The sequence below is a fragment of the Austrofundulus limnaeus genome, unplaced genomic scaffold (assembly GCF_001266775.1).
Source record: "Austrofundulus limnaeus strain Quisiro unplaced genomic scaffold, Austrofundulus_limnaeus-1.0 Scaffold350, whole genome shotgun sequence".
Taxonomy (NCBI): Eukaryota; Metazoa; Chordata; class Actinopteri; order Cyprinodontiformes; family Rivulidae; genus Austrofundulus; species Austrofundulus limnaeus.
In genome coordinates, this window is record NW_013952752.1 from 135,579 (window position 1) to 152,035 (window position 16,457).

The window sequence follows — 16,457 nt, forward strand, 5'->3', positions numbered from 1 at the left end:
AAAATTCAAAAGTTCCTGAGAGCAGCAACAGTTTGTATGTTTGTCTGGACTGAGGTGGAGCAGCATGGTAGGYGACTGAGCTGGCGACAACATTGCTCATCTTCCACCTTTTGGAGCCACTAAAAGCAGCTGTAATATTCAGAGTACTGTACTCAGCTGAGTTAATTATGCATCAGGCCACATGTTCCTATAATCGGCCCACTTATTGGAGAGAGGCAGATTCTCCTGGCTGTGGCGTTTACTGAAACGACGACTCCTCTCTGGTCCTTTTATATTTTATAAATCTCTTCCTGTTCCAGCCGTCGCCGCTTGCATTAAGGAAGGCGGGAGTCAGGACGGATCAGTTCACAGAGGAAGTGCCACCGCTGCGCTCTGTCCTGGCTAAGCACTGATGCAGAGCTAAAATCCAAGTGGATCAGGGGCTGGCGCTGGTTTGTTTATGTGACGAGACGGTGAAAGACTCRGAGAGAGTTCCAGGGTGAGTCACCACTCAGGAGGAAAAAAAGGGGGACATTATTCAGCATGCCGGAGTGGAGCCATTTACAGGGACAGAGTGARCAAAATGCAAACTGCTGTTAGCCTAAAAGCTACAACCAGGAGCTCTTTGTGACCAAAGCTTTTTCTTGTCCTGAATTATTCTGTCTGAATTATTCATGCTTCGCCATCATTTGGAGTTTTTTCATTGAAGCTTGCCAGAACATTTTTCACATTCTCCATGCACTTACGATCTTATCTGGAGGAGGTGTGCTGGCTATGTAGCATTTCACCTCCCCCCTCTCCCCCCTCACAGCGTACTGGACGGGATCACTGGAAATGATGGGTGGGCCTGTGAGAGCACAGATCAGACAAAATGTTAGTGATAAAGACAGTAAAAGCTGAGGAGTTGCTTGTGTTACAAAAATGGGTACCAATTTACAATAAGSCTCCCCTAATAGAGGGCTTATAAATATTTTATAGATAGGTTATTAATTTATCTGTAAACACTTTATAAATTATTAAGAAGTGTTTATTATGCAATAATTAAGGAGAAATAGACAAAACTGTCTGGTTTATTGCCAAATAGTGAGCCAAGTCTGTTAATATTACAGCTAAAGCTGCTACATTAAACATTTCAGACTAGGTTTCTACCTTGTAAACACAATAATGTATTGTAAACACATATTTTACATATAATATTGTACTGTATTACTGCGTTATTATTCCAATACATTATTTTCCTTACAGTGCAGAAACCTAGCCTGAAATGTTTAATATACAGTATGTAGCACCTTTAGATGTAATAAGAACATGAACAGATTTGGCTCACTATTTGGCAAGAAACCAGACAGTTTTGTCTCTTTCTTATCCTTAATTAAGGCATATTAAACACTTCTTAATGATTTATAAAGTGTTTACAGATGAATTWRTAACTATTTATAAGCCATCTATAAGGGGAGCCTTATTGTAAAGTRGTACCCAAAAATGAATCCTGGTTAATATTAAAGGCTGACAGGTATTTATGAAAGGAATACATATCGCCCGCCACCTTTCATACCAGAGTTTTAGCCTGCGGGCAGGTTACGTTAAGAAACGACCAAGTTAGCACCATTTTGGTCAAACTGTGAAAAAAGATGTACAAATCTCACTCCCTTGTGTTGTGACTGAATCAGTAACTATCATAAAATTTTAGCTGAATATTTGTTAAACTAGTGTTCTGGTCATTTTGTGTTGGCTAATGATGATTAGCTGGAAGAGCCATCTTGAATTTGATTGAGTACAAATTTTCATGACTCGTAGATATACTACCACTTATTACGTTAAGATTTATTACAATTCAGATATATTACTAACAGAAAAATTGGACTGACTTGAATAGTTTATGCTGAAGTTTTAGGATTTTTGAGCAATAAGTAGTGCTTGGAGTGTGTTGTGAATGTCTAACTTCTACAACACCAAGTTTTAGCTCAGTATCTGTAAAACTGACTCAGTTATAACCTTTTTCATGTTTTTAAGGTCAGTTTGCTGCAGCAGCCATCTTGAATTGGATTGGCCTCAAATGTAAATCAGTCATAGATGAACATCTAACAGTTATTTTCTGTAGGGTCCGTTAAAATTCATCCAGGGTTTATGACGTGAAAATGCAACCCATTCTCACTCCCAAGTCGTCACATATGGACGCTTTTCCAAGGTTCCCTCTGCGTCTGATTTTGATGCGTTCGGTACACCCCTTGCATCAGTTTTTGACTAGACGGGGCGGAATCTGTTGTCATAATTTCAGAAAGTGTAGCAAATTCCCAAAAACTACCGCCCCAAAGCCTAAAATTACCTTTATTCACTTCAGACATCCTGTTCCTGACCCTAGTACCTAAAATAACCATTTTTGGAAAATGTAGGAAATTCACGTCAACCACGTGTTCCAAAGCCTAAAATTACCTAATATTCGCCGTAGACATCCTATCCCTGACCCCAGTACCTAAAATTAACCATTAATCCTGATCCCTCATATTAACCTCCGACCCCCGACCCAAAGACCCCCGGTGGCGCAACCTGGAAAAGCGGCGGGTGGCAAGGACTGACATGACGGGGGTTACCGGACGCATCAAAATAAGATGCAGAGGGAACCTTGGAAAAGCATCAACACGTTGAYGAGTCGGGAGTGAGAATGTGTTAGGAAATGATGTCTCATGTTCCCTAAACCACTCTTTCACAATAAGAGCCCCATGAATCCTGGCATTGTCATCTTGGAATATGTCCATGTCATCAGGGAAGAAACAATCATTGATGGAATAACTTGGTCATTCAGTATATTCAGGTAGTCAGCTGACCTCATTCTTTGAGCTCATACTGCTGCTGAACCTAGACCTGACCAACTGCAGCAACCCCACATCATAGGACTGCCACCACAGGATTGTAGAGTAGACACTGGGCATGATGGGACTTCACCTGCCTCTCTTCTTACCCTGATGCACCAATCACTCTGGAACAGGGTAAACTTGGACTCATCAGACCGCATGGCCTTCTTCCATTGCTCCAGAGTCCAACCTTTATGCTCCCTAGCTAATGTAAGCCTTTTTTTCCAGTTAGCCAATGATTTGATCCTTCTCAAACAGACTGACATCTTTTCCATGACCGCGGGATGTGTCTTTCCACAGGGTTGTTTAAGAAGAGAAGCAACTCATTGCACCAGTTGGGGTTAAATAACTTGTCTACCACTTCACACTGGACTATTTCATCAGTTTGATGAATGACATTAAAGTGAAACATTTTTCAGTACGAGGACCATAAGATGAACATGTGGGGACATCTCCTGACCGTTGACCGTGAGCGTGACCTCCGTCTCTCCGACTCCAATTCGCGGGACGATGGCCTTACACACGTACTGCCCGGCGTCAGCCTGGGTCACCGACTTCAGATGGAGCTGATTGCCGTTACTCAGAACCTGCGGTGAAGTGGAGACAAAAAAATAATATAAAGAGGTGCTGAAGCCAAACAGAAGAAATTAAAGCCAAGTCCACCTGCGTGTCTCCTACGGCTTCGACCCTGTCTGAGTACTGATTCAAACATCCAAATCAGCTTTTAACCCATCACAAAGGCTTTAGAGTTGCCTAGCAACCACATCCATCAGGAAGACGAACTATGAGGAAATGATGGTTAAATATGTAGCCACCTAGAGAGAAAAACCTGATTATACAGACGTGGGTGGCTTTGAAGTGAAGCAGATTTAATTTGCTTCCTTCAAGGTTCCTACACGGTCCCCATTTTGAAAATGTATACCTTTTCCAAATTTTCTTATGTTTATGCAGATGTTTGAGCCATATTTGCCATCTGTAAATTTAACCTTTGGGAAAATCATCTGCTGACATTTATTAAAATCCTTCTGAACCTTTTCACTACTTTCATTACAAAACCCCAATTCTGAAAAAACTTGGATGTAAAAAAAGTAAATTAAAACAATGATTGATTTTCAGATGTTATAAAAACATTTTACTCACAATTAAATATAGTTTAAACATATAATATATTTACATATAAAAATTAAGGCACTTTTTTATAATGTAATCCTAAATTACATTGAGTAGTTAAAGGTGCAATATAATGTAAAATCAACTTTTTTTAGTTTTATATCATGTTATAATGTTACACTCTCATAAAAAACATGCCCAAAGCCTTGCTCTGACTCATTCATGCATGTTTGAGAAATCCTGCTGCATTTTTAGGCAGCCATGCTGAGGAGCAAAATGACAGGCGGGGACCAGAAACGCCTTTTGGTACCAGAAACTCCCCTGGGACGTGTCTTTAAGCCGAACTTCCTCGTGGCAGAGCGGACCCCCTCCCCACACACCCCGCCCATGACTCCTGCAGGCTCTCAGGTCAAAGTGAAAGTGAAACCTAACTGTCTGCTGAGCTCTCAACATTAGTTCTCACTCAGTGAACCTCTTTTCAGATTAAAAATACCTTTGAGGAAATGTATTTTCAGATGCCAAGTAAACTGCATCATGGCAGCCACCCCCCCCCCCCCCAGCACCAAAATGGGCCAGGCAGAAGCGAAGGAGGTTCTTAAAGAGACAGAGGCCAATTTCAAGGCGTTTAGAAGAGGAAATGATGAGAAGATGTTTATTTTTCTATTTAAACATAAAAACAGCATTTTAATAACAACTAAAGGTGACATAGATACCTTATTATGGTGTAGTATTTAAATATATGCTTGAGAAACACAGAATATTGCCCCTTTAAAAAAGAGGCAACAAAAGGCTGTAAAAGTAAGATACTCCTCCAAATGAAGCAGGAGGAGCTTTTAGCAACTAAATGGGTTGATTAGCAACAGGTCAGTCAGAGGAGTGGGTATAAAGAGTGTTTTACAGAGGCTGAATCTCTCAGATGTAAAGATAGGCGGAGCTTCACCAGAATGCGAGAAAATGTGTCTAAGTATAGGGATACAATTTCAAAATTATGTTCATGAAAAGAAAATTGGGCAACTTTTAAATATGCAAACAAAGGATAAGGCTGAAAGTCAGTATTAGATGTCTGTAATCTTCAGGCTGTTCTGGCCCAAGGCAATAAAAACAGGGCAGATTCTGTTTATGGATTTCACTGCATGGGCTCAGGAACACTTCCACAAATCGTCTGTAAACACAGTTTGCTGCTTAAGGTTCGATCATGCAAAGACAAATACGTATCCAGAAACACTGCGTCTTTTCTGGGTCAGAGCTTATTTAACCCTTAATGTACCGTCCGCAGTACATTCCCAGTTTGTGGTTACTTCCTGCCTCTTTATAGCCAGACCCACACTACCTGGGACTTTTATTTTTCATAATAGGCTGTTCAAACAATTCAATTGGTTTACTTCTTTCGATTGACATGTCTTTTGACCAACTGGGTTCATCTATAGACTCTCCAAAGACCAAAATGTGTAGTAAATCCCTCATGTTCCACCTGTACATGGTACACATGATTGATTGACCAGAATCAGCCAATCAGCTCTGAGCTTTATTCTGACACCACAGCTGTGTAGCCAGTCCAGTTAACTTTTATTTAATATGCAATGGTTATAGTGTATTTTAAAGTCAATAACTAAATACTAGTTAGTTACAAAATATGACTGTTGAAGTTAAAAACTCAGATTGACAGCTTTACATAGAGACTGGGCTTGTCAATTTACTCCAAAGGGTTATATATAACCGTCTGTTATAATAACACAGTTCAAAATCCCGCCTCTCTGATTGTATTGGGGTGCATTAGTAACTATGTCTTTGGCAAGCACATCTGGAAAGGTAAAAGCATTTTTTTTCTTTTTAATAAAATTGTTCAGATGTGTTGTTGTTGCCATCAAATTCAAAGTTACCTTGTTTTTCCAAAAAAAATGGTACATTTTCTTAGTTCACATTTGATATGTTTACTGTGTTTTATTGTGAATAAAATGTATTTTATTTGCATTTTAACAAGAAGTTTCAACTCTTTTGAGGTTGTAGTTAAAAACATTGTCTGTAACTTTTACATTGATACTATAGTGTACCAATGTAACAGAATTTTCCTATTTTCCTAAATTTTTTCAAATTCTAGAGAAAAAAACACCTCGAGTGAAGATGTGGAGAAATTTCGTGCTTATAACATTAGGCTTTAGTTATTAAAGAGAAAAGGAGGGCTCTCAGCTTCTTACCATGTTGGAACCCTTTTTGAACCAGGTGAGGGTGAGCGGGGGGTTTCCAGCCCATTTACAGTTGAGGGTGACATCAGAGTCGACATCGACTGTTTTTGGCTGCGGCTCCACCAGCAGGATGGGACCAACTGGAGGCAGAGATTGAGACAGAGATCTTCACGGTTAGTTTTGAGGAGTGCAGCTAAGAAAGAAATAAGAATGAGGCCTGACTCACAGTGAACATCCACCAAGATGCTGACGTTGGTCTTTCCAACAGCGTTAAAAACCAGACAGGAGACGGGCTCGGTGAAGAAGGAGTGGTCAGCCTTGGTGGTGAACACACTCTCCCTGGCGCCCTGCAGCACCACACCACCTTTAGCCCACCTGCAAGACAAAGAAGCTGTTACAGGACTAAAACAGCAGATATTTATAGCTCTTTTTAAGAAAACTTAGAAAGCTTTCAAAATGTTGTTTTAGTTTTTATTTAACATCAGTGGCGCCTGCAGAAATTTTTTTCAGGGGAGGCCACTGAAAAACCTGGGGTGGCACACCAAAATATCTAATATCTGTACTTATAACATAACTAATGCGTATAACAGAAATTTTATGATGTGTTTGTAAAAATGACAATTTAAAAACTATGACAATATAAAGTTATGGATTTGCTAACAGATGTTCAGTTTGTAATTTTACAGATAATATCACTGATTTTGTGACGTTCAGAGACAAAAAACAAGAACCCAAACTATCTGCACTTCTGCAACAGTACATTTTTAATGTGTTCTGTATCTTTACACATGGAGTACCATCAGTTATCCTTACATTGTTACATATTTTACTGGCATCAGAAGTATTTGTAATGTTGGGGAGACCCAGTGATGGGGGGTCTGGGAATCCTTCCCCTGAAAACTTTGAAAGAAGCAAATGCCATTTCCTGCATTCTGGTGTTTTTTAACAGGTTGTTAGACATTCATCTACATAGGAAAACACTTGATGTTAGTATTCTATAAATCAAGTGGAATGAATTTATTTGGTAAATGATAGAAACAGCACTGGGTGAATGTCCTGATGAATCTCAGTAATCCAGGTAGAAAAAAAAACAATAAGTAGGTCCTCTGGATGGGTTCTTCTTTAGTGAAATGTTTCGTCTCTCTTCCAAGAGACTTCTTCAGTCTGATGAGTTTCAGGTGAACTCAGCCTTATAAGCACTGCCTCCACATGGTGGACAAACAGGTTAGTCACATGCAACAGAGGACCATCACCTAACAATAGGCTTGATTAGCTCTATTGTTCATAGAGGGTCATGTGTCCCATCACCTGACTTATTGGTTTGGATGCTGTGGTTCTTAGGTGTCGTGTCATGTGTATGTAGTGACTGCAGGCGGGGCTTAAAGTCCCCTTGTTTTTTTTTTTTYCCCCTCTTTTTGTTGGTTATTGTTGGGGCCCTGATTCATACCTTTTTGCAGTGGGTGAACTAATATTTCATGGTAAATGTGGGGGTACAAATGAATTAAATTTTCTTTGATTATACATCATGATACATTGATGGACGCTCCGTTAACACCCCGCCTTGACGCCCACACTTGTCACCAATCAATCCAAGTAGGGGTTTCTGCAGTACATGTTGTCCTGTGGGCGGAGTTGGCCCTTTTGGCGGAGTTGGTGTGTGGGTGGAGTCTTCCCTAACCGTGATTGGTCGGATTGACTTTTGTGGGGCAACCTAAAAGAGGAAGTAATGGTACGTATGGCATTCAAATTTCGTGCAGCTAGAACCGTCCTGTCTCAAGTTATGAATAAAATTTATTATATTTTAAAAATACAGGTGCTTTCTGCCCGATTCAACCAAGCTACTCCCTGCTGCCCCCTAGCTTCTTCAAACTCCACCATCAATCTGACCAATCACATCTTGAGTCAACTCCTCCCACAAAGTAAGAAACTCCTACTTAGTGACTGCAGAGACCTCCTTCTCAGCCAACTTAAAGACCACTCTTACACAGTGATGGTACTTCTTTGTCTTACTTCAACACTTTAACATTTTAAAAATGTATTTTAGACATCAAGCCGAAGGTGCAAAAGTATTCTTTCTCTGTTGTTAATTTACAGGCAGGAATTTCATTGCATTTTATATTTGCTTATAAGTAAAAAAATATACCACCTAATACTTCAAACTAGCATAGTTAAAAGTGGAAAATGTGTTGTTTTAAATCCTGATAAAAATCTAAACCTGAAAAGTGATGTGTGCATTTGACCAAGGAGCCCTCCACACAGGTCACAGAAAGTTGTAAAGAAGTAAATAGGGTTTGATTATAAAAACAAATCACAAACCATAAATATAGTTTATTTTTAGAATTACTTAAAAGCATTTTGTGACCTATTTACTCTGGAATATTTTCTGTGGAGATATTACCTATAATAAAACACAAAGATTTTATTAAATCTAGATAGCAAGGCAACAACATAGATTACCATAAAAGCTGCATACTTAGAACTCATTGTAGTTATGTTTTCTAAATATAATACATTTGTTCAGTAAAGACACTAAAAGAGATTTTTATTATTTATTTATTTATTTATTTATTTATTTATTTATTTATTTATTTATTTATTTATTTGTTCACCGTTCTTCATTGTGCAGCTAAGTAACAAAACAATAAAAACTGATTACCAAAGGTTTTAATGTTTTACATTTTTACATTTGGATATTAATACCAAACAAATCAAGAGTAGCTAAAATAATTTTTAGTTAGTAAGAGTAGATCAGTCACAAAAACTGTAATTTAGGCCCTAAAGCAGGGGTCTGCAACCTGCGGCTCGGGGGCCACATGTGGCTCTTTGGTCCCTCTGCAGTGGCTCTTTGAAAATGTGATCAAACATAACAGAATAAATAGGGGGGTTTTTTTGTTTGTTTTTATACCCACAACAGAAATCAATTTGTATGCAAATATGTGATCAATACTACTCATAAAAAAGTAAAACATGTTAGCTCATGCTAGCCTGCTGTTTACTTAAATAATACAACTTATTTTTCTCAAATCCATCAGAATTACCTTTAAAGAGTTTGAAGATTACATAATAATAAGAATTAGAAGGAAAAAAATGCCTGAATAATTCAGTAGTACTAGTTTTTATGAAATTTGGTATAAACAATATACAGTATTTTTCTTATTTACATGAATATGATCTTTTTATTTGTCCTGATGTGTATAATAATAAATAATATAATATTAATAGCAATATTTTTTAGTTTTATGTCAGCTCCACTGACCGTGAAGGTTTCTGAAAAGGCCCGCGGACCACCAGTTGATAATCACAGTTGTAGTTTGTTTTGTGGCTTGGACACATTTTATTAGTGAGACAAAGAGCAGAAATGGCTCTTTTGATTGTAAAGGTTGCAGACCCCTGCCCTAAAGGAATGAGAATAAAACAAACCTGTAGCCCATAATGGGAGGGTTGGCATGAGCCTGGCAGGTGAAGGTGACTCTGTCCCCTTCTAGGACAGAGCGAGGCTCAATGGACAAGGTCACTGTTGGTGGATCTGGAAAGAGACAAACTCACATGGAACCTTACTGCTATACATGATACACATATATAAAAATATAAATACATTTATTCAGTGAGTACAATTATGTGATGCATTATTATTAAATAGAGGCTCAAACAATCAGAGCACAACCTAAAACGGGCAGATCACAAGCATGAGCATGAATTAAAAGCTAAAATGAGCAAAACTGCTGCTAAAAGATCAAATGAACTGAGCATTAGCTTCTCCTTCTTTTGGCTGTTCCCTCTTCAGGGGTCACCACAGCGAGTCAACGTCTTTTATATGACTTTTTCCCTGCATCCTCTGTCCTCACACCAACCACCTCCATGTCCTAAATGGTAAAAATAGCAAAGGTGTCTAAAAGCTAAAATTAGCGAAACTGTTGCTCAAACCTAAAATGAACAAAATTGTAGATAAAACTTCTTTTTTTTCTTTTTTTTTAGATCGTAGATAAAACTTCAAATGGCATAACAAGCAAGACAAAAAATATAGCGTTGAAGCTGAAGCCAGTTTATAAGAGAATGTTTTTGAATAAAACTGAAGTGATCTCAGCGTTTTCAGTGTTCTGAACTGTAATTTCATTGTGCTCTGTACAATGACAATAAAGGTCTATGTAATCTAATCTAATCTAATTTCTAAAGGCAATTTTATTTTGAATAAAGACAAAAATTTGGAAATAATAAAAGTCACAAACACTGAAAGTCTATATCTAATATACCTTTTGACATATGAATAGGTAAAATAACATAAAATAAGCAGAAAAAGTTTGACTGCAAAAAAGATCTTAAATAAATTACAAACAGACAGAAGAAAGATGTAAGAGGAACTAAACCCTAAGTCAATTTTTTTTGGCAAATAAACTGTCTAAATTGCACCGTAAGGGTAATATTTTTATATTTCTGTGCAAATTGTGATATTTTCATATAAATTTTTTAATTCTGCAATTTTTGGCCTAAACCCATCGTAGTGCTGCCCTCTATGGGCTCCACAGTGGCACTGCAGTTGAATTTTCCTATTGGTTATAATGGTACTAGCCTGGTCCTTGCCTTCCTACGCAGCTCCTCTCAATTCTAGTTTCACTTCTCTGCTCCGTCTGGGATTTCTTCCATAGAGATGGATTTCACTGGCAGATTTTTAGCCAAACCAATCAGAGAACAGAACGTCAATTTTCTGTGCAGTGTCTGCTTGTAGTTTATTTTACCTGGGCCAATCAGCAAACAGAAGGAGGAGTTTTGAACGACGTCGATGTTCTGCGCAGTGTCTGCTAGTTAGTTTAGCATACGGCAGTGGAGGAAGTGAATGAAGCCAGTCTGTGTTGATAAGGCTTCAAATTAAATTAAATTTGTCTGACAAAGCAGCAGCTCTCATTTACAGTCGTCTCGTTCAGCTCGGTACTTTTCTCCTCTCAGTAGGGTTGTTTACAGCACACGCGATTTCCAGTTAGCTTCTTAGCTTAGCCTCCTTCCAACCGACAACACATATATGCTTCAGCAGAGGCCACGCCTCCTGCAAGAATCGATTCTCTATGCAGCAAGTCCAGACCCTTGTACGAAGCAAAGTGAAGGGCAGGGTCTGGTTTTAACCAGGCTATAATGGTACATGCCTTTATCACAGCCCCCATGTCTGGATATAAAATCCTCTCACTCAGAGACACGCCTCTGTAGCGAGTCGGGAGTTGGAATAGCGAACAGTTTGATTAAAGGTCGTAACTGTTCTGAATATTAGCCCATGTTAGCAATGATGCTCACATCACTTTAACACTTAGGCTTTGTCCAAAATCAGGGGCTGGGTCCTTCGAAGGACCCGGCCTACCAGGGTTTGGGTCCTTGGTCAACCGCAAAGACCAGAAAAAGGTGGCTGTGAATTTAGATGGTCTAGCCTTCTGCTTTATTCCCGCCTTTACCCAGGCGTATAACCGTGACGAAGCTAAACAGAGGCAAAAACAGATAGAAATTAGCAAAATATCAATATATTAGTATTATATATATCATAAAAACAACAAAATTAGATTAAAGGCAATATTAGAAGAACTAAGGGACCTGCCATACATGCATATTTATTTCACTATATCAGCTCAATTGATTTCTGACTAGAATCTCTCATTTAGTCCGCCATTACTAGCATAAAAAAAACCTTCGGTCGGCCTGCAATGCATCCTGGGATATGGTGGGCCGAGAAGGATCCATCAGACTTGTCCCTCAAATCTGGGAAAAAGATGGACACATTTGTGGGCCGCATCGAGGAGTCTTCAAATTTGGACGTCCTCCAGTGCGACGCTATGGCATAAGCGGCCAATAAATTCGGCCTCTGAATTTGGACACAGCCATAGAAACTGGAACCACTCTATCCTCCATTGCCTCTGCAGCACCGGCTTCGGGCGTTGCTGAGTCAGCACCTTGAGCCAACGGCTGGGCCCCACAAAACCTGCTTTAACCACCAGTGAAGAGTGGGGAGAACAAACGTCCGCCTCAGTTCAGTGGTGAAACTACCTGCACTGCTCTGGTCACGCTCCTTGTTTCAATGAYCAGTTCCCGCTCACATGGTACACGTTCAGAAATGAAGCTGGCAGAGTTGGATGAAAAGAGGCATGAAGCAGAACTCAGCCTGGCTGAAGTGCAGCCCGAGGTATAAATGTTTGCCTCGTATCAGTCATAAAACAAACTGAATACTTTAGAAAGCCTCTTTGAGGTTTCAATATGTTTTAAACCAAATACAAGGTTGCTGTTCAGTGTCATCTACGATATTCCCTCCATAACAAATCTGTTTGTTGATGTTTAATCCTGCAAGTGGGGCGGTCGCTCACTTTTGAAACCAGGTTATTATCATTCAGGGCTCCAGACTAACTTTTTGCACTGGTTGCACCGGTGCGCCTAACATTTTTTCTTAGGCGCACCAGCACAAAAGTTAGGTGCACCAGTACAAAAGTTAGGTGCACCCGAATTTTCAAACACGTCGCATTTAACATCAGAGTTTTACAGGTTAGTTTTTTAATCACTGTTCATTAAGGCAACATTAACTCAAAATAATTAGTTAACAATCTAGTAAACATGAAGTTCTTTATTTGAACCAGAATTGTAGACATTTAACTTACTGAAAAGTATTTAAAGTGATTCTATAAAATTCTAAGTGCAAATGTTTAAGGGCTGAAAGTCTTATAAACATCTTAAACATTTCATGGTTTAATTTCTTTAGACACCTGTCCCTCAGATGGACAACTCCTGTACAACTCTATGGATCTTTGGCCTTGGATAAACCAGAATGATGAACAGAGAATAATGATTAATAACAGAAATATTACTGATATTTATTAAAAGGTTGTGCAGATTTTTTTAATAATAGCACATAAAAGTCAGCAATTTCATTTACATTAGGTGAATCTTATTATCTTATATTATTTCACTTAAATATCTAATATGTCTAGTTTTATCCTCCTGAGACCCAGAAGATCCTATTTCAGATACTTGGAATGTAAGTGTGGTGAAGTCGATTAAGTGCAAAAGTGGCCTGCCATACAGGTGAACTTCCTTGTCCTGCTGAAATGATCTGCAGCGCTCAGACCCCGACTGTTAAATTAACAAGATGGACGAGTGAGCAACCGTCCACATCTTGTTCTCATCTCCAGCTAACAAGAAAGAATTGTTTTTCAGACTCCGATCTGGGTTAAAAAAAACTCGCTATGCATGCGCGCGCACACATGCATGTGTGTGTGTGTGTGTGTGTGTGTGTACAGATTTTTGCTTCATGGTGGGAACAATTATTGACCATTTCCCCGGTACACACAGCCTGGTGGGGTTAGGGTTTGGGTCAGGTGTGTAGGCTACCTGGGAGGTTATGGTTGGCTACAGAATTGACTGTGAAATGAATGGAAGCCAATGCAAAGTCCCCATGAGGATAGAACAACAAAGGTGTGTGAGCGCGGGAGATGTGGAGCGGAGCTGCGAGCAGAGTGCAGTGTTATTAGGAGAGATGAGACTGTTGGCGGGCGACCATTGATACTGCTGGATTATTTTTATGGAACATGGAAACTTTTTTCAGCGGGCGACCGCTCCCCCTCGAACGATTGGTCGCACCAGTGCGACCGGACATTTTTTTTAGTCGCACTATTAGGAAATCAGGTTGCATTTGCGACCAAATTGGTCGCACTCTAGAGCCCTGTCATTACTGAGTCCTGGCACTGCAGGGTTAGCATGCCAGGCTCTGACACTATTTCCGGTTTGGACCAAAGTCCACCTCTTTTGTGCAACCGAATCAAGGATTAATTCATCCAGGATTACACCAAAGTCCCACTTTTGTGCAACGAGCCCCAGGAGTTTAGTTTGGCTTTAGCTTTAGAAAACTGTCATTAGTAAATGCCTTACGGTGCACGTTAAGGGTGACGGTTGTGCTTTTTCCGGAGGGAACAGCCGTGTTGGTGGCCACACAGCTGTAGTTCCTTCCAGTGTCCGTGTCGATGGGGTGGATAGGAAGGTAGCTGCGCGTGGTCACCCTCTTCCTGTCTGGAAGCACCTCCTGGTGATCAGAACACAAATAGGAACAGATTGGGGATGTAAAAAACACCCAAAGTGTTGTTCAGCAGTTAATGAGTGTGTTTAACTTGTGTGTGTGTGTGTGTGTGTGTGTAGAACTCACAGTGATACTGACGGCCCCCTCTGCAGGCAGACCGTCTTTAAGCCACTCGATTGTTGAAGGCGGTTTGGCCCCTCGTGACACGCAGCTCAGGTTGTAGAACTCACCCGCATTCAGCAGCACCTCTGGACCCCCATCGATCACTGGGTCATCTGGAGGGACTGGAGGGGGGAGCGAAGGCACGGTTAAAAAGRCACCGTCTCTCATATTGTGTACCGATGCACACACAAGAACACAGACGTACTGAGGACGGTGAGTTTGGCTCTCCTGGACCTCAGCGCAGCGTCAGGGGCCTGGCACTCGTACAGCGCRTCATCAGACAGCTCTGCCGACAGGATCTCCAGGTTGTACTGACCCAGCTCCTGGACCCGCAGCACACGGTACCTGGGCCAGGCTGAGACACACACAGACACTTTAATAAGAGCAGTCATTTCCAAGAAACAAAGGCAGATGTTCAGTTTGTAGAGTTCTCTACACATTATTCATTCTAATAATCCAGACCTTTCTAGAAGCAGATTGTCAGGCTCTTTATCAATTTTTGAGCCATTTCTTCACATCAAAACATCTGTAAATTCACTGTAAATGTGTGAATGCTGATTTCATATTCACTAATGTTTTTTTTATTTCTGTAAATTTTACTACATCTGCGTGCTTTGTGCTATTTACCCATTCATATACAAAAGCCTTCTGCTCATTCAGGAGATGGGGAGATTTTTACATTTAGCTTTTAGCTAGCTTTAGTTTTTTGTTAGGCTTTTGGTCATTTTAGTTTTTAGGTATTTTTTTTTTACTTTATCTTTTAGCTAATGTTTGGCTACTTTTATACTTTGGTAGCAGTTTGCTACTTTTACATTTTAGATAGGTTCTCTCTAATTTTACCTTTTAGTTATAGTTCTGCTACTTTCAAGTTTTATCTAGCCTTTTGTCACTTTTAGTTTTTAGCTATCATTCCCCTGCTTGTTGGGTTTTAGCAAGACATTTTCTGTTTTTACCTTTAAGCTAGTCATGGCTATTTCAAGCTACCATTCCGCTATGTTTGCTTTTAGCTTGTCTTTTAATTCTTTTAGATGGTTTTCTGCTACTTTTATCTTTTAGCTAATCTTTTGCTACTTTTAGCTTTTACCTGCCATTCTGCTACTTTTAGCCTTTTTCTCCTTTAGTTTTCAGCTCATGTTCTATGTCTTTTAGCTTCAATACCCTTTTCAGCTTTTTTCAGCATATTTCAGCAAATTCATTAGGCACCCATCGTTCATACTGTTTTTCAGAAATTGTGATTCCTCTAGTTTAACGTGTTTATTAGAGTATTTTTTTATCTGTATGATTAAAACTAATTACTCACTGTGTGAAAGATTTCTTAACCCATTTAAATTCTTTTTACTGTTTTGTTTTTGCAAATTTGTATTCCTGTCTCTGCAGTTTTAGAGATGATAAATATCACAAACCTGGTAATGGCACAGATGTGTTGGTAACCAGATTATACTCATGCACGATTCATTCATTCATCACTCAATCATTAGGTGCCTTAATATTTCCAGAACTAATACGGTGTCCAAAAGCCTCCCCCCTCCCCCCCATCTGATGCTTGCTGGCTCCTCCTCTTCTTCAAACCTTTAAATGCTAACCACCCACATGTCACATGCCCAAAGCTGGCCAAATAAACATGTGGTCTGTGACACCAGGCAGCTGGTTAGAAAACATCACATCTGTGCTATAACCAAGGCAGAAACCTGTCTTTTTCTTTTCCACCTCAGCCCAAAGGCCACCGGTGAGATGAGTGGCCACATGATACCGACTGTTGTGTACCAAAACAAACACCGGACCAGACATCCACACACACACACACTAACTCACAGCTGGTCCATTTTCCCTGTCCAGCTGTGCCGTGGCTCTGCATTCCAACCAAGAGGTGGCGCCCATGCTCTCTTCTAGCAGCACAGTGTGTGTTTATGCTTTGTGACAGCAGCGTTTCAAAGGACACAAACGGACTACAATTTGTGGTGCAGATCGTGTTTCCTCTCAGCTCAAATCACACGTGAAATTCTACACTGCTGTGTACATGTGCATCCTCAGAGCTGAGCCTTATTGTTCGCTCAACCCTGTGTGTGTGTGTGTGTGTGTGTGTGTGTGTGTGTGTGTGTGTGTGTGTGTGTGTGTGTGTGTGTGTGTGTGTGTGTG

General features: G+C 39.9%; 1 protein-coding gene across 3 annotated transcripts in view; it reads right to left on the reverse strand.

Annotated features, from left to right (window-relative positions):
- Positions 1-16,457, reverse strand: part of kirrel1a (kirre like nephrin family adhesion molecule 1a) — a 73,330-nt gene that overhangs the window by 12,370 nt on the left and 44,503 nt on the right. For all 3 annotated transcript variants that reach the window (XM_014022945.1, XM_014022946.1, XM_014022944.1), the window contains exons 3-10: positions 14,527-14,676; positions 14,286-14,443; positions 14,015-14,165; positions 9,545-9,650; positions 6,351-6,499; positions 6,137-6,264; positions 3,292-3,418; positions 726-826 (exon numbers count right to left, since the gene is read on the reverse strand). In XM_014022945.1, coding sequence (XP_013878399.1) covers positions 726-826; positions 3,292-3,418; positions 6,137-6,264; positions 6,351-6,499; positions 9,545-9,650; positions 14,015-14,165; positions 14,286-14,443; positions 14,527-14,676 — 1,070 coding nt within the window. The remainder of the gene's footprint in view (positions 1-725; positions 827-3,291; positions 3,419-6,136; positions 6,265-6,350; positions 6,500-9,544; positions 9,651-14,014; positions 14,166-14,285; positions 14,444-14,526; positions 14,677-16,457) is intronic.